General features: G+C 53.2%; 7 protein-coding genes across 7 annotated transcripts; 2 read left to right on the top strand and 5 right to left on the bottom strand.

Moving 5' to 3' along the window:
* Positions 1-81: 81 nt before the first annotated feature.
* J7T54_001098 (uncharacterized protein) lies at positions 82-1,292 on the top strand (the record flags this gene model as incomplete). The annotated part of the gene is made up of 2 exons (XM_051507151.1): positions 82-285; positions 336-1,292. The coding sequence occupies 2 exons, from the start codon at positions 82-84 to the stop codon at positions 1,290-1,292; spliced, it is 1,161 nt and encodes a 386-aa protein (XP_051361646.1).
* A 372-nt stretch (positions 1,293-1,664) lies between these two features.
* On the bottom strand, positions 1,665-2,429 carry J7T54_001097 (J domain-containing protein-like protein; the record flags this gene model as incomplete). Its single annotated transcript, XM_051507150.1, has 1 exon — positions 1,665-2,429. One exon carries the CDS (start codon positions 2,427-2,429, stop codon positions 1,665-1,667), a length of 765 nt encoding a protein of 254 aa, XP_051361645.1.
* Positions 2,430-2,893: 464 nt separating this feature from the next.
* J7T54_001096 (uncharacterized protein) lies at positions 2,894-3,244 on the bottom strand (the record flags this gene model as incomplete). The annotated part of the gene is made up of 2 exons (XM_051507149.1): positions 2,894-2,968; positions 3,041-3,244. The coding sequence occupies 2 exons, from the start codon at positions 3,242-3,244 to the stop codon at positions 2,894-2,896; spliced, it is 279 nt and encodes a 92-aa protein (XP_051361644.1).
* Positions 3,245-4,006: 762 nt separating this feature from the next.
* J7T54_001095 (uncharacterized protein) lies at positions 4,007-5,314 on the bottom strand (the record flags this gene model as incomplete). The annotated part of the gene is made up of 4 exons (XM_051507148.1): positions 4,007-4,156; positions 4,208-4,476; positions 4,654-4,909; positions 5,153-5,314. The coding sequence occupies 4 exons, from the start codon at positions 5,312-5,314 to the stop codon at positions 4,007-4,009; spliced, it is 837 nt and encodes a 278-aa protein (XP_051361643.1).
* Positions 5,315-6,728: 1,414 nt separating this feature from the next.
* J7T54_001094 (uncharacterized protein) lies at positions 6,729-8,011 on the bottom strand (the record flags this gene model as incomplete). Its single annotated transcript, XM_051507147.1, has 2 exons — positions 6,729-7,020; positions 7,071-8,011. The coding sequence occupies 2 exons, from the start codon at positions 8,009-8,011 to the stop codon at positions 6,729-6,731; spliced, it is 1,233 nt and encodes a 410-aa protein (XP_051361642.1).
* Positions 8,012-8,652: 641 nt separating this feature from the next.
* J7T54_001093 (uncharacterized protein) lies at positions 8,653-10,608 on the bottom strand (the record flags this gene model as incomplete). The annotated part of the gene is made up of 2 exons (XM_051507146.1): positions 8,653-10,162; positions 10,430-10,608. The coding sequence occupies 2 exons, from the start codon at positions 10,606-10,608 to the stop codon at positions 8,653-8,655; spliced, it is 1,689 nt and encodes a 562-aa protein (XP_051361641.1).
* A 6,214-nt stretch (positions 10,609-16,822) lies between these two features.
* On the top strand, positions 16,823-17,164 carry J7T54_001092 (uncharacterized protein; the record flags this gene model as incomplete). Its single annotated transcript, XM_051507145.1, has 1 exon — positions 16,823-17,164. One exon carries the CDS (start codon positions 16,823-16,825, stop codon positions 17,162-17,164), a length of 342 nt encoding a protein of 113 aa, XP_051361640.1.
* Positions 17,165-20,081: the final 2,917 nt, after the last annotated feature.

Below are 20,081 nucleotides of genomic sequence, written 5' to 3'. Positions count from 1 at the left end.
CTTTGCTCTATCCTTTGCCCAAAGCACCCTAACATCCCGTAGCGCCTAGTGCTGAGGCTCTGTCCAGCCAACCACACCACGATGCGTTTCTTCAACCGCAACAAGGAGACCGCGCCCCCCGCTCCTCCCGGCCACGCTCACAAGGCCGACAAGATACGCACGTCCAAGCGCAGTCATGGACGGGAGCCATACAGCATGGCCAAGAGACCGAGCTTCGGCCAGTGGCTCAAGTGTACTTGGCTGGACATTGTGACCATGGCTGTCATGGGCGCCATTGGTCTGGGTGTAAGTCTCTCACGAACCTCAGCGTCGACCCCGTTGCTCACGCGGACCAGGTCTACATGGCAGATCCTGCTCCCTCTCGCTCGTTTGCCGTCACATTCGCCGACGGCGAAATCGTCTATCCCCAGTTCGCCTACCCCCTCCGTGACGAGATCATCCCCATCTGGGCCGCCGCCCTGCTGGCCGCCCTGGTGCCCATCTTCATCTTCCTGGTGATGCAGATCCGCGTCCGTTCCTTCTGGGACGTCAACAACGCCGTTATAGGCCTACTCTACTCTCTCATCTGCGCCGCCGTCTTCCAGGTCTTCATCAAGTGGCTCATCGGCGGCCTGCGTCCACACTTCCTCGACGTCTGCCAGCCCGACATCAGCCTCGCCGACGACCTCGGCTACAACGAAAAGGGCTTCCAGCAAATCTACTACACCAAGGAGATCTGCACCGGCGACAAGAGACAGATTGACGACAGTCTCGAGTCCATGCCCAGCGGCCACACCACCGCCGCCTTTGCCGGCTTCATCTTCCTCTACCTCTACCTCAACGCCAAGCTCAAGGTGTTCTCCAACTACCACCCGGCCATGTGGAAGCTTGTCGCCATCTATGCGCCCGTCCTCGGCGCCTGTCTGATCGGGGGCGCCCTCACCATTGATGAGTTCCACAACTGGTACGACGTCCTCGCCGGCGCCATCATCGGCACCATCTTCGCCTTCTCCTCCTACCGCATGGTCTACGCCGCCGTGTGGGATTTTCGTTTCAACCACATCCCCCTCAACCGCCGCGCGCCGTTCATGTACACCGTCGAGGGCGCCGAGCTGGCCAACGCTGTCTTCACACGCCATGCTGGCTGGGGCGCCACCGGCCTTGGTGGTGGACTTGGCCATGGCGTCGGTCACGGGCATGGTCACGCCCACGGTCACTCGGGTACGCATCCGGATGGATACAACGGCCACAACGGCGCGTTGATCCCTCGCCGCGCTGTGGGTGCCCGCCACGAGCCCGCAACCATGGTCTAGAAAGGGAGAGCGGAACAGTCTGACATACTGGCCCAAGTGCCTGGGACGAAGTAATGTAATCACGGCCTCTGATCAATTATACCCATGGTCTTTTGCAGCGAATGGTAATTTCTCATGAATTGCTGTCTTTAACAAATCTCCTCGTGTGTGTTTCCCCCCTCTTGACGTAATATACCGATCGAAGTCCCTTCTCTAAGAAGAGGCATGTGCCTGCTTTCGTGTCGAGGCACTGCAGGGCGCTGTATCGCAGATGTTTCTACTATTCGGAATCTGTGTACATGAAGCCAATGGCGGGAGAAGTGTCCTTGACCTTGCAATTGCAACTGCGGGAGCTCGACAAGGAAAACAAAGGATACGTAGTCTCGAGTGGCCTTATCTGTTCTCCTCTTGCTCTTCCTGCTGCGCCTCAAACTTGCTAGGCGCAAATTGATAGGTCACATTCTCCCTATCCCGTAGAAACCGGCCAATTCTCTCGTCCTTATTCATACCCGCGCTAGCCATGGTGCTTCGCCTCACTTCATTGCCCACAGCTTGATGTCGCAGTGCCGTCTCCGATAGGTATTGCGCGCCCGAGGCCTCCGCGCGCTGGCCCTGCACCATGGCCCCCACCATCACCGTCATGGCGATCAGCATGGCAAAGATGCTGTTGGGCATGTACACGGTGCCCTGCCGAGGAGCTGGCGCCTCGCCTCGCGCCTGGTGCCAACGCTCCCAGTCTTCCCACGTTGCGTTGGCGGACGCATTGCCCGGCTGATGCCGCCACGCCTTGTCAAAGTTTCGTAGTGACGACCTCGTCAGCCATCCCACGCCGTGCAGGTCGTATGCGCGTCGTTTGTCCGGGTCGGAGAGGAGGGTGTTGGCCGCCACGATGAGTCGATAGCGCTCTACGCGTACTTCGGGTGGCACCTTGGAGTGGCCGGGCGCCTTTAGGTCTGGATGATAGAGCTTAACCAGCTGGTAGAACCGCTTCTTGTTGTAGGGCGTGACCTTGTTGATGGCAAAGATCTCGTAGGGCGTGGGATGGTCGGACGTCGGCCACGGTGGAGGGGCGGCGTCGTCAGGTTGCCTGGGCGTGGCGTAGTGGCGGCATTGGTGGCCGACAGGCTGGAGGGCTCGAAGGGCTTTGCGTGGAAACATGATCTTCACGGTGAGTAATACCCGTCGCCAGGCGGAGTCATGGTAGGCGACGGAGGTTGGTTGCTGAAGCGGAAGACGATGGCTGTCGCGTGAGCATGAATGCGTGCGTGGGTTCGAGGTTGATTGAAAGTCGTGAGGTCACAGGAAACGGCGTCCCGCATGCTGGCCCCACAATGGCTTATCAATCTTATCTGTCTCTTATCTTATCGCGGACATGTGAAGCAGCGCGGACGCCTGTACTAAGGGTCCACGCAGCCGGCATGGCCAGCGGGAGTCGGGGGCTGCCCTGGCCAGCCGTGGCGTTGCTGACCGGTTGGCGCTCAGTCTGTTTTGGCCTCGACAAAGTCGGGCAGCAAGCACTTCGCTATTGGCAAATGCACTCCGACACTCCGACCGGACAAGGCCATTCACAGTGGCTCTGCATTTATTTAGTCCCAACCTTTTGAATCTGATATCCGTAGTTTTCAAAGGTGCCAGCGGGAGAAGTCGACGCAGAGCTGGCGTTGATAGCCCCGGGACGCAAGTTCGACCGGAATGACCTGGACCGATGGCGGGTTAGTGGCGCGCACGACGACGAGTCAGACCAGGCCATGGGCGATGGAACGACGCACACTATCTCCAGAGTCGAGGTTGAGAATAAGGGGTTTGTCGCTGGGCGTCAGACCGTCGGCGTCGAAAAAGTTGGTCCGGAAAAATTGCTCGAGATCGCCAAAGGAGCGGAACCATTCGTGCGTCGGCGCCGCCCCATCGGACTTGGAATAGTACTCGTCCCAGTACTCGGCATGGCTGAGAGCCATGTCGTTTTCAGACGTCATGGGTCTCTAGGAGAGATTGTGACTGTTGTGACTTGGAAGTGAAGGGGAAAGATGGCCTCACCTTGCCGCATTGCACAAAATGCCACCCTTGTCGAGGTACGTCAGGAGGGGCAGCTCTTCCTCGTTAAAGTTTGGGCTAACTTAGTTAACTAGTTATGGTTCACATGTGACATACCCTAGACCCTGCTCCGTAGGTATAGAGTACCGTATGATATCTGTGACGGCAGGAGTCCGGACCCCACAAGTCCGAAGTCCGCCGCCGACAACCCGGATCCGGCCCCCGGTCGCCATTCATCTGGCGTCTGTCATCTGCCAACAGCACACACCATCAAATCAAACACGAAAGATCACTCACCTCTCTCTGTGCACTGGTCAAATCAACTCTGAGGCGTTGGTGATATTTATCAGTGTTAAATGCACCAGCCTCTATCAGGTTCTCTACTAACCTCCCCTACACACTCCATGACACAGTCCCTCCTGATTTAGTGTACTCTGACCCCCTGTATCTAGACGGATCTGACACAAGCTCACCCCTCTACATGTCTTAGCTTTGGGGGTATCTTTCTCCGGATCACGCCTGTTCATATCGTTGCCTGGCTCGGTCACAGCCGGGCTCGTGCCCTGATGTTTTCGACCAGTGCATGGGAAAGTGAACGAGGAGATACGCCTAATGTTCCCAGAACCAAGCTAGATTATGTCTTTACGGTGACTAGTGACAATCGCAAATTGTTGCAGTGGCGGGAATCGGCCAGCTTCACATGGTCAGCAGAGCTTGTGTGAGCTTGGTTCATCCACAAAGGGTTTGGCGCCCAGGTGCTTCCAGCCCTGCGCTGCCATCAGATCCTCCCTTTTCTCTCGACTATTGAAAAGCAGAGCTGTTTTGCCGTTGCCGAAAAGTGATACGGATCGGTCCTACGTTCATATTAGTCAAGCTCATCGATTCAGTACGACGCAGAACCGTACCAGCCCCAGAGTCAGTTTGATGAAACCTTGCAGCCAGTGGTTCTTGTAGACATGTCTGGGCTTTCGGCCTTTGATTGCGAGTAGAATATTGTCGGCTACTACGCTGCCCTGCAGCATGGCCGATCGTGCATTTGGATTTGGCGTTTGCGTGTCAGCAACATCCCCACAGATGTAAACCCTGTCCGAAAACGATTCGTCCTTGATGCTAAGGTTCGGGTTGACTTTGATGTGGCCCGTCGATGCAATGGAGTTGGAAGAGAGCTTCGCGACTAGTTCAGAAGAAGGCTTCTGTCCGGTACAATTCACCTTGAGGGATCAGAAAAGTCTTGCTAGGGGGGGAGGTCTCCTCACAACGCAGTCAGTCTCCATGACTTTTCCCGATTCCAACGTAATCGTTCCAGCTTTGTCGTCCTGCGCAATCATCCTCTCGTCGAGAATGATTTCACACCTTAATCTCTCCAAGCCCTCCAGCGCTGCCTTTTGCAGACGGCTTGCCCACAGGTGCATGGGCGCGTTTCTCGAGTGAACGAGGGTGACGTGCTTGTCCGGGTACTTGGACTTGGCGTCGGTGGCAAGCTCAACACCGGCAGCGCCACCCCCAACGACGACAATCCTCTTTGCAATCTGGATAGAGGTCTGGAACTCGCGCAGAAGCTTCATACCCTCCGCCTTGTCCGTCGCGTTGACTCTGGACGGTAGTCCCTGGCGTACGCCCGATCCTGTCGCCACAACAAGATACTCGTACGGGACAACGTCCCCATTGTCCAAAGTAACACTGTTTCTTCCAATGCCCGTAACCCGACCCCTGACCCATCGCAAGCTTCCTGGGGCTGCGTTGCTGATGTATCCACCGTAGGGAATGAAGGCTTTATGTTCGTGTCCGGCAGCCACGCAGAAACGAGGCAGAAGCCAAGTGAACTGAAAGTGACTATTTGGCTCAATTACCACGACACGGCAGTGGCTATTTCGAGGCAGACTGCGCGCCATGATACGGGCAGCATGATAGCCTGCGAATGAGGCGCCGACGACAACAATGTTTTGGTTGCGCTCTTCAGGGGGTGTCGATCCGAGAACGCGGATTTGCTGACGGAGGAAAAAGGCGTTCATGTTGCGCACGACATCTGCGGCAATAATAGCAGCTATTTCCGCTACAGCGTCTAACCAGAGTAGTGTGTGTTGAAACATAATGGCGACACCATGTTTGATGGTTTGGTAACTGGGGAAGGGGAGCAGCCCAAGTATATGCTGTAGACATCAACTGATATCAGATCAGATTAGATTGATACCGGAGACGGAGATACGAGGTTCGGGATTCTGAGCTCGGTCGGGGTGCTCGTCAGCGCCGGCCTTCTGACCCTGTCACATGGAGGGGAATCTTGGATTGGCTGCCTAGCTACGGCTACGGGCTGACTGAAACGCCCGAAGGATTTCCTTTGCAGTAACTGGCAAGGCGCATGAATTATTATGTGTGATCCCCAAGGGTCAATAGCTTAGAACTATTAGGCTGATAATGGTCGACCAAGTTTGCCTGCTCCTTTACACATTCCGCCGCCAGCAAGAGAAGACTCATCTGAATGATATCGGACTGGGCAGCGTCTAGATTTCTCCAGTTCTACCCAGTGAGCCAGAGATGATATAGGAGGTGACATATACGTTTCGTCTCACGATAGAGGCAATCCCGGCGAAGAACTTCTGATTGAGTTATCCAAGCATAGTATGGCTCGACACGTCAGCTAAGATTCAACGATATATACCGCAAAGTCAGCAAATTGGTCAGCTGTCTTCATGGCGCAGTTGGCTAGCGCGTTGGTCTCATATTAAGCAATATGATCAAGCTCAGTCTTGAGATATCCAGAGGTCGTGAGTTCGAGCCTCACTGAGGACATTTCTTTTGCCAAAACAACAGGTTTTATTTTTCTCTTGCAGTTTGCTCGATTGCTTTGCTGTCGTGCTCTTTTTGGGCCAAATGTACCTGGTGTGCTTCTGGCGTCCAGTAAGTAGGGAAAGAGGTGCAAGAACAGATGGGACTGCCACCCTCCTCCTACGCCATAAACAGCTACACACCGCGTCAACCAGAAATGCTACCTTATCATCGATATTCCCCTCTGTTGCTCGCAAATTCTTGGAAAAGAATGATTCCTTTAAGGCGTCATCATGATGCTTTCTCCACGGTTGACTTCGCGCAACATTATCCGTCTGCCCAGATACCGGATTATGGGACCATAGATTGAAGAAGAGTCTGCGAGCTTTGACGAAGCGACAGTGCGAAGCTCTGGGGTCTATTCAGAAGGACGTTGGACACATCTATGAAGCAGCCACATCCCGTTAAGGTCTAGATCATCGAAGGCCCAAGAGATGCTTAGCCACACTCCATGCAGAAAGCCAAGTCGCATGTGGTGGCAGAGGCGTGTTTTCAAGGTACATCGCTGTCCAAAAACTTGGAATAACTTTTGCTTACAACGTTGGCGACAACCTTTCGTGTGTCGACTTCTACCTGAGAACTAATCCCCTCACAGCACATCTAGAAAGTCGTCTGCAGCTTTGGATAATCCTTTGCCCTGGCCTCCAAGTCCTCAAAGATGGACGAAGACTGATCGCCCGGCAAGCCCTTCATGCGATTCAAGTCCTCCTCTTCCAAATGCTCCAGTGCCTCCAGCGGTTCCTCCTTCTGGTGCTGCTGGTCTTCCTTCTGGGGCTCCGTGGCCTTTTGGATTCCGCTGGTTTCGCCGATGAGGAGAACCTGTGCATTGACGTAGTCAAAGTGCTTGGGTTGTGTAGGTAGCCATCGTAGATTCCGAAATTCTTCCTGAACTCTGCACGCTGTTAGTCGTCAATCTTACCTACTGGGGATGAGTGAACATACTCTTTGGGAAACTCTGGACCCTCCGGTATCTGCGCGCCTGCGGGAGGACTTGTTTCTGGGTTTCTGGTGCTGATGATGAAGCTTCCTTGGCTCTTCAACCCCAGATCTTTCTGCGCCTCACCCAGTTCCTCCGGAAGCGTCAGTATGTACGCAAGATGGCTCTCACGTCCCGTCGTTGTGATTGCATAGACGCCTTCTGCGGCAGGTGTCGCAGCAGGCGTGTGCCTCTTGCCTACAGTCCTGGTATTGTAATCGGCACCCTCGAGGAACTCATTCTTGATCTCATCAAAGGAGGTGCCAGTCTTCTCCACAAAGGAGAGAAACCGATCTCTTCCGCTTTTTGGGAAAACCTTTTTCGGAAGAACGACGATACGGGTGTTTCCTGCGTCGCCAATCTTGCCCTCTGTGAGCTTCGCGTCGTGCGGCAGGGGACGCAGGAGCATGAAGCTTCGTGCAATGTCCTCGATGGACGTGGGGCTCTCGACGTTGACTCGCCCGCGGATGAAGAAGTAGATGATGCCCTTTTCGAGGATGGAGGATGGAGTGTCGGGCTCGCCGTGCGAGTTGACAGCCGACTTGCCATTCCTCTGAGACCGAGTTCCCTTCTTCACATCCTTGGCACTAGCCTTCTTGTCCTTGCTTTCGCGTTTGCCATCTTCTCCCTCGTTGGAATCAGTATCGGGGTCTGTGTCGATACCCATCGACTTCTCCATGGATAGCTGCTTCTTCTCCGCCGGCTCGGGCGCCACTCTCCGCCTAGAGCGTAGGTTGTGCGTGTTTTGAGCGTGCGTCTCATCAGGTCCATCCGAGTCTTCTTCTGGATCCGTGTCTATGCCCATACTCTCCCCGATGCTGGTTTGCTTCATCATCTTGGCCTCGGGCACCTCCTTCCCCCCGGTTGGGGAGTCTCGCTTACCCGATTCGTCGTGGCCGGATGCCATGATTGGTGCGTACTGAAGCGCGGTGCAAAATGGTGTTCTTTGCTTGGAAGTAATAGGTGAAGCTGAAAAGTGGCTGGACCTGAGTGACAAGCTTGATTAAAATGAGCACTTAGCCAAGAGACCTTGGCCAAGACGCGTCCGGAAGAGGCGAGCTGGAAGATGCGATGATCGTTACACACACGTGATGTCATAGACGTAGGGCGAGGCAAGCGCGATCCAGGGATCGCACTTTGGGCAGTAGCTTAAATAAACATGACGGATCTCTCGTGGCTATCGACGCTTACCCTGAATGAACGAATGATGACATGGGTGTCTTGAATTGTCAAGCGAGTATCAAAAGCTCACCGCCAACTGCCAGTGTCGGTACCCGCGCGTCCTTCAGGCATGGTAATCGTCACAAGCAGCGCATATTCCAGAATACATCATCCCAAGTAAGAAGAACTAGTTGGATGTGGATTGGCGTACTGACTGAGAGTCACCGGCACTATTGGGCACAGATCAAAATCGACATTAGGATGTATGTTTAAATTGTTGCGAGGAAAGACGCCATCTCTCAGTCCAAAAGCGCACGCCGATCAAAGAAAACGAGCTCTATTTTTATTCCAAAACCAGGTACGCCCGCCGTTACAATGCATTCAAAATCAATGCAAACCCATTTCGCCTTTTTCAGCCATGTCCTTTTGGCAGCGGACGAGCAGCTTGACCTGCTCGCCAACCTCGCCCAAGCGTCCTAGCACTTTGTGGTTCCCGTCCACGAACCCCATGAGGGTGTACGGGATGCCGGTCTCCTTGGAGAACTCTTTGAGCAGAGTCTGCGCGCGCCTCAGGTTGTGGCGAGGCAGACGGGGGAAGAGGTGGTGCACGACCTGGAACTGCAGGCCGCCGTGGAACCAGTCCAGCCATGTGGGACAGTCGACATCCATGGTGGTCCGCATCTGCCTCTGGGCAAAGGACTCGCCCTCGCCCAGCTCGACCGTGGACATGCCCCAGTGGGACAGGTTGATCTGCACATGAAGGGGCATGAGCACAGTGTGCGAGATGAGGACGAACAGGATGCGCGACGTCCACGTGGGGATGGAGCACCACACGAGACAGTAGCCGAAGAGGAACCAGTAGCATATCATGCCCGCCAGCTCGGCCGGACGGATCCACCATGCCTTGCTCCCGCCCAGCCCGGACGACTTGTTGGACAGGACATGCAGCCACGAGAGAAGGTACAAGTTGAAACGGGCAATCGCCATGATCGGGTAGTAAGTGTACTGCTGGATAGGCACCAGGAACTCGGCCAAGCGGTCCCAGTAGAAGACGAAGCCGTCATAGTAGGAAGAAACAAGCGACTTGAAGAACTGCGGGCTCGTGGCAAAGAGCGCGAGGTTTTGGATGTCGGGGTCGTGTTCCGGGTGGTTCGTGATGAGATGGTGGACGTTGTGGCTGCTCTTCCACCAACCGATGGAGAGACCGCAGCAAAAGTCGGCAATGAAGACACCAATGGCCGAGTCGATGACAAAGTTCTGGGTTATGGCACGATGACCGGCATCGTGGGCAGTAAACATGATCTGATGCCAGAAGCCACCGAGGAAGACGGCTGACAGGCAGTACTGTTCATAACGCAGGGCGACCAGGAACAGCGCAAACAGAGAGGTGTAGCGGATCATCTCCTGTCCATACTTCCAGTAGTTACACTGGTACAGGCCCTCGTCGATAACGGCCTGGTGCAGGGCGCGGTAGCGGCGGACAATGTCCTCCTGGACGTCCTGGTCGAGCGGAGGATACTCGAGCAAGTCCTTGGCAATATCGGCCTGGATGACGGACGTGGTGAACTCGGCGCGGGTCATGGCGCCGACGTCGCCCCCTTCGACGGACGCGGAGCTACATGGCGACAGCGGGGTGCCGATGCGCTTTCGCAAACCGGCGTCGGTCGAGGAAAAGACGGAGGTGCTGGAGGAGGCGTCGGTGAGGGCAGGCTCCGAGACGAGCGAGTCGCCCTCGGTGTCGGAGTTGTCCAAGACTCCGTCTGCCCGGCCCTCGTCGTCAGTGTATTCGATGTAGACGCCGCCGCGGATTGGTGGCCTCATGTTGATCCAGGGGCCCAGCGGTTTCCGGCCGATCCGAAATGCGCTGACGGACTTGAGGGTGGGTGCGCGATGGTACCTGGAGATAAGGTGTTAGCTCCATGGAACTGCAAGTACCGGCGGGATTTCTTCTCCAGAGTCTGACAAATGTGAATATGCAGGACCCTGGCATGGGGGAAAGTGAATACTTGAAAAGCAATCGACATCCCCTCGGGGGGGGAATCAATCGCTATTGTCGATTTTCTTTTTCAACAGCTTGTGATTTCCCTCCACACCGGATCTGCTCGCTCGGCGCCGGGGAAATGGGTGGGAACATAGGATTCGGGGAACACTCTGGGTACCGTACGCCATAATTTCGTCTGTCGCATCGCGACCAACCATGTGGAGGATGGCCAGCTTGCCGCCTGGATGTTTCTGGAGCCAGCCGTCGAGCTTGAGGACCATGTCCTGAAAGATGACAATGGTGTCACCCTTGGCAATCATGCCTTCGACCTGGCGAGGTGTGAGGATCTGGTCGCGATCCATTCTGAGCTCTGAGTGTCACTGTCTCCTGCGATTTGGTCGGGTCGGCTGAGTGTGAAGCTCAGTCAGGCAATTGAGCAACGATGGTGATCTCTGTGCCAAAGGTCTGGTGCAAGCAAGCAAGCAAAAAGAGGATGCTAAGGAGCGACGGTGGAGAGAAGGAGGACACAAAAGAAGTTGGTCTCAGGCAGGCCTCCCAATTTGCGCAAGTGAGTGGAAGGGGATGACCGGCAGGAAGAAAGGAGAGCTTCGGCTTGGTTTGATTTCTTCCTACGGATATACGTTCTGCAAGGACCGGCTGCAAATCTATGGCATGGACGGGCAGACCAGGTGCAGCCCACGACACGGAAAGGACCGACGGTCAGACAACCACGGCGAGCGTACCCGCGAGAGGGTGAGGACCCGGATCCATTCCAGCCCAGCCCAGTCCAGGAGGCTCATCATGGCCCTAAAAAACGATCAACGACGGGCCATTGGGACAAGCCTGCAGGGAGGAGCCTGGTCTGGGCGGTGACAAGGCCAGACCGGACCGGACCCCTCTTCTGCTTCAAGCCTTCAACTGTAAATGGATCGCCCCCCGGCGCTGGTTCGTATCGTCGTCTGGTACTTTGATGGAGCAAGCCGCGAATTGCCTGGGAAGGGGACATGACATGGAGTCTAGTTTTCCAAGGAGCAAGCCACGGGCTCCACCGCAATGACGACGTGTGGCCGCTGGCAGCTGAGCACGTAACAAGATGCAAGGTACAGCGGCCCGCGACCAATTGCATACCATCAAATCTCACAATCTCTTGGTTATTGGACTTAATTCTATGTGTGGCGGTCGCGCACGGGCCAAGGATCCCTATATTGCCAACTTCCCGTTGAGAAACGCCGCAGGATGCAAGAACCGCCAGCCTTATCCGCTCATGTGCTGCTGGCAGTGTGCGCTGGTCTAAACGAATCAGTCAGTCAGTCAGTCAGTCAATCTCGGGGGCCCCTCTTTGGGTCGGACGGGCCACGGATGCGAATGTGGCTCATCAATTTGTGGAATGGCGCTTACGACGGCAGACAGGCCCTCTGCTCGTACGCACTGCTGAGTGCGCGCTCGTTTCGCAACGCTGGACCCTGAGTCGGTAAATTCTGGAGATCTCCGCAGCCGATGGGGCGCACGTTGCCGGGGTCGTCGCAAAGGTGTGTCGACTTTCTTTGTTCCGTTGGACGCGCATGAACCCGAATGGTGAGTGCACTTGCGCGTGTGATGATGTGATCAAAACCTGCGCTCAAGAGGTGGTGAGAGGGGAAATCTAGCGACCGTCCTGTCAAATTTGTCAATGGGAGACGTCAAGTCCAGTCGCTGTCGTGTCTCCCGCTAATCAATGAGCTAAGCTTTCCAGTGGCCCCAGGGGTCCTGCCTAGAGCAGCAGCTCGAGTCGGTCCCCCCAATCAATGCTGTAGCCTGTCGATACTAGGGTCCAGGCAGGGTGTTTTCTCCACATGATTGTGTTCAAGTTGAACCCCGGCTCTCCACCGCTGGACCAGCGCCAAAAGGGCCAATTTTATCGGGTCAGGGACCCTTGAAACTGTGCCAAGGCATGCACTGCGCCCCGAATATTGTGGATCAAGGGGGTAGGCTAGCCTAGTTCTTGTTTTCTGGAATACATGGAGACGCCCGGGAAGTGTTGGGCCGGGACGCTCGACTTCTTCAATCGACCTGTGCTGCTGTGCAAGGCAGGTAGAACGAGTAAAAGGCGCCGAGAACAGGAATGAATCACAGGACAGCCGTAGCTTTCGATTTTCCACCATCTCTTTGCCTCCCCAGGGCACCCAAGCGAACGATGCAGGACCTTGACCCAAAGCCTGTGCCCTACTGATCCTGCAGCAAAATAATTATTCAAAATGTACCAACCACCCATTGCTAGACGGCAGCCACACCCACTCAAGGGTTGATACCGCGGCAGGCGCATTGGCGACAATGTTTACAATAGCGCACGAATATCCCTACGGAGTCAGAGCTAGAGTCTATTCTGATTAGGGGCTTTATCCTTGACGTCAGCGGCGGGCGCACGCGCAGAGCACACGTACGCATGTACGCGTGGGGATTGGCCTGGTGCCTTTGACGGAATATCGTGCGTCCCCCGCCCCATAATAGCGTTGGTAGCTTTGCGCAGTGGAATGTGGGCTTTGAAGTTGGAACAGAGTCACAGACCAACAGAGTTAGTTGACGATTGAGACCCCGTTGACCTCAGGCACAGAGTCGTCAACGCTACTCGAGTGCTTTCACGCACAGTATGCCCTTATGGAGAGGATGCCCCAAATAGGTACCCTACGATAAACGTAGCCATCGCCTGCCAGCTGTTCTCTTTGTCGGGATACCAAAAACCGATAATTAGAAAGAAGAGTGTGCCAGACCTTGCAAAGAGACGGCAGGGGGAGCCTGCCTGTGTACTTGATCTTGGCTGCCGCCATATTGGGGTCGGGCGGGTCGTAATAGCAGGTACTTGAGTGCAAGAACGACACCTGTCAACTGAAGCGTGATTTTCAGTTCGTTGATCACAATCTTGTCCCGTTGAGAATCGTGATGCTGCGATAGCCATGATGCGCGATCTGCTTCGCTCACACGCTTTGAAGCTCATACGCCTTTCCAGTCAGGGGCATGATTCACTCCGTTCAAAGTCTCAGTCTACCTTAATCAAGTTGGATTGGCTGCAGGAGCTGTAACAGCACCGCGGACATGAAGGCATCACGCAGACATCTGACCAAGGAGATTACAACGTCACCCACTTCAAAATTGTACCTGCACAAGATCAAATAGTAAGGAGTATTTGGCATGTCCGAGTACCCCAGTATCACCGAGTGTGTGAAGGGGGATGGATGTGAGCTCAAGTATATGTAGCTCAAGAATGGGGGCTGTCTGACGAAACAGACTCAAGTCTTCAGAGACTGCTGTCTAATTTTGGGGGAAGCCGTTGTGGAGCTGATGTACGCGGGTCGTCTCTCGAGGCTGTCGGTTGAGAGTGACATTGAGAATCCTCGAGAGCACAAGAGAGTGAGGGCATCTTCAGGAGAGCAGGCCCGCGGCAGTGCTCTTGCGCTAAATGACACATCGACTTGAGATGATAGACGGCTTTACCAAATTGAGTATCGTATGCTAGGACCATAAGCGGGACTGAGGCGCCATTTCACATGTTTGTGTTCAGGAAGACGCCTCACGACTGAAAAGCCGCGTCGCACACTCAACGGTCTCGGCAACCAAGCACAGGAGGATCCCCAAACAAAGCATCGTATCCACCGCAGAACTAGAATCTGTGCTTGCCCACGTATTTTGGACTGTGAATGGCGGCAGTGAAGAGCATGAAATCCAGTTTCAACTGAGCGTGAGACCCTCGTGGAGGCCTCGTGGAGGGGAGGATAAGGGGCAAATCAGATATGGCTGAACAAAACGCTCTTGATCCAGTCTCGGTGCCTCATCTTGCGCGTGCTGCCATGAAGTCGGGAGAACCAGGAGGCTGAGCCAAAGTCTGTCGTGTTTAGTTGCCGGCGGTCTGGAGGGTATGTGGAACGTCCAGCCACCGCTGCCTGCGGTCAGGTGACTGCCCCTTGGTTGATCAGACTAATATTGAGCCAATGATACCATTTCATGATGTTTATTGACTGGCACGCTCGCGACTTCATCTGCAATGGCCTACATGTCCATGTTGCCAAGGGGTCACTCCTTGCCCAAGTCTTGAGCGCAAGCTTATGTCAGATCAGCCAGTCCGAAACCTAGTATAAGACAACCATCCTTCTCGTATCCTTTTAATTTCCTTCTTCCTCCCTATAGAAGCCTGCCCCGTCTGGCGTTGCTGCCCTGGCGGTACAGCTGAGCAGTTTTGGGTAGGATCTTCCAGGAAACAAATTTTGGAACCGAAAAAAAAAATTTCATTGAGAGGAGGCTTGATGCCTTGTGTTGAGGAAAAAGGCATGTCTTCCCTAAAGTGCTCAAATACTTCTCGAGTGACTGCGGGCGGTGCGATGCACAGACGTACGGATATATTAGCTCTGAGCGGAGGCCATTTATGTTTGTCATGCTGGTAATATACCGCGACATGTTGTGGCTTGGGTCGTGGGAATCTCTGCTGTTGCGCGGTGATGGAGCCTTGAAAAACTCCCCTCAGCCGAGTTCCTCACCCAGTCACCGTCACTCCACACCTGCACTTTGCTTGAAAAGTTCAAAAATGGCTGTTGATTTTACTTAAGATACTGTTCGGCAGCTGCCGGTATTGAACAATGTGGATCTGCTGTTGCGTTCGCGCGTTCCCGAAGTTGCAAAACAACTAAACACATGTTTTGATTCTTAACAACCACCTCCAAAAGTTTTCAGCACATACATCAACCATGTTCCTACCCATTGCGATACCCAAGACACCGCGCGAAAAGCCCTGGTCGCAACCATTACGAACTCTAAACCATCATACAGCTCGTCAGGAACAGAACTACGGGCAAGCGCGGGCCCATCACACATCACTTTAGCGGCAACGGCGCTTTCAAGCTTTCTCTCCACCTTCGCTGCATCCAACAATCTGAGGTGCCTCCATAAGTTTGAAAAAACCTTTGAGTTCATAGGCGGCAGATAGAAGACTCGATGTAACCTGGCTGCCTCAAAATGGGGCTTCAAAAGGTATAGCGAACAAATCCCAGGCTGACAAGGCTGCAACCTCTCCCGATTTCGATGGCAACGTGTCGAAGCGTCAAATCCACGCATCATCCAGTCGCCTACTCGATCTTCATCTCGCTTTAGTTCTGTGGCTGGGAATGGGCGGGTGTGCCACTGCTTGGAGCTTTTGCTCGAGACTACACCATCCCTATCCTATCGATTGAATGACTACGTCTTTTCAGTGCAGTGCGAGGAACCATCTACATGTGCACCGGAAGTATACTCCGGTACTCCCGACTTTATTTCCTTGCCTTGTGGACGATATCTGCTAATGTCTTGTTCTTTGTCTATCTAGGAACTTCCAAGCACTTTGGAGAACTAGATCGACGACTGTTCCAACTGCGAATCTTTCTATGGAAATACAACCGGAAGAAAACCGACGAAGGATAACTTGATAGCGAAGCCTAGGAATGCAAAATTAATAAATATATCGGGAAAGATGAGTGGAGGAACGATACTCGCAGGGAAATTACGAGACATGTACAGACTCAGGCATCATTCTCGTCGCTTTGATCGAACCGAACAAGTACCAGGATAATGCCTGTCCATATGTGACTCTCAATAACATGGTAACCAGCTTTGTAGCACTTGTGCATAGGTCAGCCTGAACGATTCAGCTCCCGTCTCCTCATGCCAGGGACGGGACGAGACGAGTTATGTCGACGAAATAGTCAACGCCGGCCGCAATCGACAGAATGTCTCAGTGAAACCAGCTCGAAACCAGCTCTGCAAGCTCCATATGGCGATTTGGTTGGTGTTCCCACTGAGTGACTCTCCTACCTCCTTCGCACCACGAAGAGGCTCCATCTTGGCTAGTAGTACCTTACTTTACGTATTCATCTTTGGGCAATAGAAGTGCAGCTTCAAGCAAGGAAAAGCAATAGCCTTATTATATTTTCTTCCCCATCTCGGACTCGCAATCCTACGATAATGCTCGCTTTGTAGTCATCTGTATAGGTATGTACTAGTAGATCAGTGCAGGCCAGAGTCAACACATTCTTCGAGAAGGAAAACATTTTCGAATTACCAGACATGAACACTGTATTTGTGCCAACTTTTTTCGTGCAAGTGAACGCTTCACTGGGCAGGTGCCACTATGCAGGAACTCGTACTTGCTGTGCCAGAAAACCTGACGTGAATCTGAGAAATCAGATGAAATCCGCAGGTATATCTGGCAACTCCTCGTTCAACCTCCTTTGTTTTTTTTTCCCACCTACATACACCTCTACCGAGTCTGACAGTACCGCACTTCCTCAAATGCTGTAGCATTACAAACGTTGATGTCAACATTGACAGCAGCACCAGCACCACAACCATCACCAGCAGCGGCGGCGTCGGCGACAGCAGCACCAGCAGCAGAAGCACCAATAACAAGAGCAGCAGCAGAGAAAGCAGCAGAGAAAGCAGCAGAGAAAGCAGCAGTAACAGCAACAAGAGCTGGGGAGTCGATAGCAATGCTCTCACCACCCACGTTCGTCACCCAGTGCACCGCCCCTTTTCCCCTCCCTCAAAGCTTCTGCTCGTACTGCCACGAGCACTGCAATCATGCCCACAACCCGGCGTAACTTCGCTGTCGGTCGCGACGCCACCACCCGTGGCCCCTCCGGCCCCGTCACCTTCTTGCGGCGCCTCACGGCGCCACCAACCTATCTCCTTTGGCCTGTCCGCCAGCAGCACGTTATGGCCCTCGAGTTGGAGATTGTCCGGCTGGCCATAGAGGCACAACACGCGCTGATATATGACCCTTCGATTATCTGGGCGATGCTTGTGCTCCGGGACTTTGTCGAGGCGAGATCCGCTGGTGTCATCGGGGCCTGGCGCGAGATGTGGGAGGAGCTGAGGCGCAGCTGCGTCAGCTGGGCTCCTGTTCAGAGCGAGGTTGATTAATTTACGTGATTCTTGATGGCTGTTATTTGATGGACCAGTTGGCTGACTTGCTTCGCGGGGGTTGATGCTTGTAGGCGTCCCGCTGGTACACTGTTGGGAGTCGGTTGTTGTCCTGTCAAATAGCTTCTTCGACGTGCTAGGGACTGGCTGGATCAATTTTTATATCTTCTGGCACATGATACAAGCGAAAATGGTCAACGAAGAGAAGAAAAGCCAAGAGATTATTGAGGAAATGGATCTGGTTTTTAAGAACCCTGACCATGCCCTCGGTTATACAAAACTCAATAACCGGCCATGTCAGCATCCGAGACCACTCTAGGGTCCAACTATCATCTTATTTCTTTCTTGGTATGCACATCAATAAACATGCCTTATCAACCCAAAATACCCCTTCCAAAGTGATTGGGTCTACGTGTGCTGTCTTGCCAACGCAGTCGAGCTGAAATGCATCAGGGGCAGGGTATGCATATCTCGTTGGAACCTCAAATCAACTTGAATATATCACAAATAATCATGCTCAGCAAGGGAATTTGGCCATTGATTTAGGTTCTCCGTTATGTTGTCTTGATTGAGGGCCTCAAAATCCTAGATCTATTGACTGTTGATTGCGAACGTAGAAGATGGACTGACTAGCCCGCAGCCCTGATACTCGGTACAAATCAGAAGGTAAAGTATCACTTATATCATACCCTAAAGGTGTATTCTAGGTCAGAGAATTACAGTATGTGCTAAATTTCAAAAGTCAAGCGTTAGTTACTGGATTAGACTAGCTGTTATGATACCGAATTGCGCGCGTCTGGTAAAGGTCTCTAAGTCTAATACCTCGTGCAGCTTGAATGCCATCTCGTATTGCAGATACTCCGCCTGTAAGTCACGAGCTCGGTTTCCTGAGCCGAAAAGCATCAAACTAAGCTCCAAACTCTTATATCTATGACTCTCCCTCCCAACACCAGCTTAATTTGAACAGATTTGTCTTTCACTTCTTTAAGGTCCTTGGAACAACAATACGCTACTGTCTAACTTACTTCGTCAGCAGTTATTGTCATTATCTCTCTTGCGGTGCTCTGCACTCTGGTGGGCACCGTGACGTCAGTCGATCTCAAGATGTATAAGAAGTTGAGCTGTAAGGGTGACTGGTGGCGATGTGCCAACATTCCACCAAGAATATGTTGCCATAATCACCTACGAACGGGAGCATCGGCTAGTTGCCAGAACTGCAACCCTCGACATAGGCAGGAACTGTAAGTTACTATACTGGTTCAATACCCAGAAGCTATGAACATTAATTCGCTTTGTTCGCGGTGGAATAGTTGGTCCAATTTAGACACCGATCAGCCATGCTTTCAGCTACAAGTCACTGGAAATGGTGGCAAAGACAATTGCATCAAGAGACATGGATACGCATTTCACGGCCATAGATGGATCTAGGCCATCCCTGGAAGGAAAGCGGCGGCAGAAGACTTCATTTCCAATGCTCAAGAGACGGAATGCGTCCAAGCGACCGACTACTCCATCGGTGGCCGCGTGTTTCGTATCACGGATAGCATCTACAAGGACCAAGTCGAGGAGCTTTCTCAGCTGTTTGAGAGAGGTATTTCTACATATGGCCAGATCCCCGAAAGCATTATTACTCTGGAGATCACAGATCAGGAGGTTGAAGAGTAGATAGCACGACTCATGGACACAGCTTCCAGTTCCAATCTTGGCAGCGTTGCTTGCCTCTCTGGGAGTTGAAACAAAGACGACTCGCGGCCCATAGTCCTAGTCCCCCACAGCTATATAGGTGAATGAAGTGTCTTGGTGCAGCCTACTAACCCATTCCATGGTGAACTCTAGTAGAGTCTCTAGTAGAGTTGGATATGAAATGGAATAAGTACGGGATTTTGGAGGTACCCACCTTCCTCAAGTCCAGCTCATAAGAGCCCCTGGCAAAAGACCGCACTGTCGTTAAGAATTATGGGCCAAGGCTGTCGGAGCCGCACCTTGGCTAACAGCAATGACCGATGATGGCAGGCTTGGCCTTCTCAGATAGGTAGATTGTCGGGATCCGGGATATAACTCAAAGGATAGTTCGCGAGCGATTATCTTACTTTCATGAGAAGCCCTCGGGTCACGCAGGATGCAGTGAGATAAGCGTGGCTCTTTTGTGAGGGGGGGAGAATAGTGCTCTGGTCCCTTCGCGGGATATGAGCTCTTCTTCATGGCAAGATATGACCGTAGTGATGGCCCTTTTGACGGAGGATGGTGGAGTTGACGACGAAGAAGGTGAAGCCAAGACATGACACGGCAAGCGGAAAAGACTGGCATCTTTGGGTGACGGAGCGCTGCAGCGGCTAGTAGAACACGTCCCGATCACCTCGGGTCTTTGAAGGAAAAACAAGCGTTTTGTTCTCTTTGAAGGAGTATAGTGTAAGAATTGTCCGTGTCTCATGTGTAACTGTTATCCAGTCCTCAATCCCTGTGCGCAAACGCGAACTCTGTCCGACCGTCCTTCTGGTGATTCGGGAAAAGCCTAGGATCTGCATCCTTGGCAATGAATTGCAATGCGACTATTGTCAAATTCTTTGTTTTCCATCGTGTGCGTACATGAGTTTGACGACTTGCTTGACCATGGGAGTTCTGCATAGTGGCTTCACTCAGACTGTGACGATAGGGTCCAGCATTGACCACCACTGTCCATTATTGTTCCATAGTACTTCAGCGGCATATATGCCAGAGCGCAAAGGCTGCTGATGATTGAATGAAGACTCTGTAGTCTGTACTCAAGTCAGTATCGCTGTGTACCGGGTAGGCCAGCTACAACCTACCCCTGTCGACGCTCACCAACCGTTGACGGCGCTTTTCAACGTGGGGTTTTCGCAAACATGGACACACCATTAAATGTACATGTTGTCTGTCTCCATCGGCATTGATGACT

Source organism: Emericellopsis cladophorae (genome assembly GCF_022114955.1).
Source record: "Emericellopsis cladophorae strain MUM 19.33 chromosome Unknown NODE_28_length_274560_cov_118_130999, whole genome shotgun sequence".
NCBI lineage: Eukaryota > Fungi > Ascomycota > Sordariomycetes > Hypocreales > Bionectriaceae > Emericellopsis > Emericellopsis cladophorae.
This window is presented reverse-complemented; position numbering and strand designations above follow the sequence as displayed.